This window comes from Pinus tabuliformis, chromosome 5_1 (assembly GCF_031772625.1).
Source record: "Pinus tabuliformis cultivar Carrire ecotype Pingquan chromosome 5_1, CPIR1, whole genome shotgun sequence".
Classification (NCBI taxonomy): Eukaryota; Viridiplantae; Streptophyta; class Pinopsida; order Pinales; family Pinaceae; genus Pinus; species Pinus tabuliformis.
In genome coordinates this window covers 95,155,843-95,158,049 of record NC_142305.1, presented here as the reverse complement: position 1 = coordinate 95,158,049, position 2,207 = coordinate 95,155,843, and the positions used below count along the sequence as shown (strand labels likewise).

Sequence of the window (2,207 nt, the reverse complement as noted above, 5' to 3'; positions counted from 1 at the left end):
TTGGGCTGATTTGAGGCTGCGACCCAATCCCTCTGCCATGATGACAAAGAGGAAGGAGAAAGGGGATATCCCTGCCTAATACCCCTAGAGGGACAAAAGGTGGGCAAAGGTATGCCATTGATGAGCACAAAAAAGAATGATGAGGATAAGAGAATCATAACCCACCTTACCCAAGGAGGAGAAAAACCAAAATCTGTTAGAATTTTTCGAATGTAAATCCAACTTAAGCTATCAAAAGCCTTGGATAAGTCTATTTTGAGCAGCATACCTAGTTTCTTGGACTGCTTCAGTGAATGGATTATTTCATGAGTTAGGATAATTCCATCTGTTATCTACCTACCTTCTACATAACCATATATTTCAGGCAAGATGATGAGAGGAAGCAATAATTTCAGTCTGGAAGCAATAATTTTTGATACAATTTTGCAAATAATATTGCATAAAGAGATAGGCCTATACTTATCAGGTGTGCTGGGCTCCGCTTCCTTGGGAATCAATGCAATGAAAGTGGAATTTAACCTAGGGAACGTCCATCTTAATGTACGCGATTCCTCCACCACTTGCCAAACCTCCAATTTGATCAGGTCCCAAAAGTTGTGAAAAAAATTGGAGGTAAATCCATCCAGACCTGGCACTTTACCAGCTTTGAATTGATGCACTACATCTTCAACTTCCTGAAGGTCTACAGGTCAGAGAAGGAGTTGATTATGCTCCTATGAGTTTAGTTTGGGAATGTTCCTCATAATTTTGTCAATAGCTGGTGTTCTGTCTATGTTTGGCTCTTGATGTGCTTGCTTGAAATAATTGAGGAATTCACTTTCAATACCTTCATAAGTTTCAATCTTTGCTCCCTGCTCATTTTGAATGTGGGATATGTTGTTATTCATTCTGCGTTGAACGGTAGTTCTATGAAAAACTTTTGTGTTTTTTTCTCTGTCCTTCAGCCACTTTATTCTTGATTTCTGTCTCCATAGGGTTTCTTCGTGTTTTGCTCTTGCTAAGATTTGTGATTCAAGAATTTGTTCCTGTTTTGTCAGGTCCTCAGATTGTCCTTCGATTATGATCCTCTGCTGCAAATTCTTCATGTCTTGATTGAGGGCATTCTAATCTTGAAATATGTTACCAAAAGAAGTGTGATTCCAATGCTTGATTTTGCCTTTGAGGTGCTTGAGCTTCTATTGAAATTGAGACATCTTGGAGCCACTAGGAGGGGAAAAATTGCTCCATGCTGAATTGACTAACTTATTGAAGTCCGGATGAGACATCCAGAAGGCTTCAAAATGAAAAGGCTGTCGAATGTTGTGACCGGGGCGATTCCACTGAAGGGCTATAGGCCAGTGATCAGAACCCGATATCGACAGGATAGAAGCTACAAATTCTCCACCCAAGTGAATTGCATTATCTGATAAGATGAATCTGTCAAGGCGCAAAGCAATCTGATGCAATCCTTCTCTTTTTTTATTCCATGAAAACAAACCGTTTTTGGAGGGGATATCGATAAACCATTTATTTTGAATGAAGTCTTTTAAGTGATTCCCATCTCTGTTACGTCTGTTCCTACCTCCCTTTTTTTCTTCCAGCCTTGCAATCATGTTGAAGTCGCCTCCGGAAATCCATAGAGGGTACAACCTATTTGTGTTGAGCTCTAAAAGGATGTCCAGGATTTCAACTTTGTGCATAGTTTCCTGAGGAAAATACACATTAGTAATATGACCATAAATGTTAGTGCCATTTATGTGAAAGATTGCTTGGATGAAGTTCTTGTTTGCATGTATATTGTTGAGCAAAAGAGTGCGCACGTCCCATAGAATTACAAGGCTACCAGATGCCCCATGAGCATCTACAACTGTTACCATCCCACCTAGCCAGGCTTTCGCTGCAATTTTTTCCAAATTAGTTTCTTGCAAGAATAGAATTTGAGGTTTTTCTTGCATGATCATGTTTTTGAGTAGTCTGCCTTTCCTTAGGTTGTTGAGCCCTCTAATGTTCCATGAAATCAACTTCATTGGGAAGTATTGGGGTTGATGTTGAAGTACTTAGTTAGCTTGGAGTATCTGCCTGACTCCACTAACATTTCTCCTATTCTGATAGTTCTTTGGAGAGTGGTTTTCCTCCCACGCTTTTTGTTGTCTTTGGCAATAAACTTTCCATCCCAAGGACTTCCAATCTGAACACCAAGAGAGTGATGCTTTTGTGCTCGCGTTAGG

General features: G+C 40.0%; 1 protein-coding gene across 1 annotated transcript; it reads right to left on the bottom strand.

Moving 5' to 3' along the window:
• Positions 1–1,175: 1,175 nt before the first annotated feature.
• Positions 1,176–1,856, bottom strand: LOC149163616 (uncharacterized). The gene has a single exon (XM_089429211.1). It carries the CDS (start codon positions 1,854–1,856, stop codon positions 1,176–1,178), a length of 681 nt encoding a protein of 226 aa, XP_089285337.1.
• Positions 1,857–2,207: the final 351 nt, after the last annotated feature.

What these genes read in the sequence shown, in the direction of transcription:
- LOC149163616 (XM_089429211.1), bottom strand. Translation starts at nt 1,856, where the DNA reads ATGGTAACAGTTGTAGATGCTCATGGGGCATCTGGTAGCCTTGTAATT.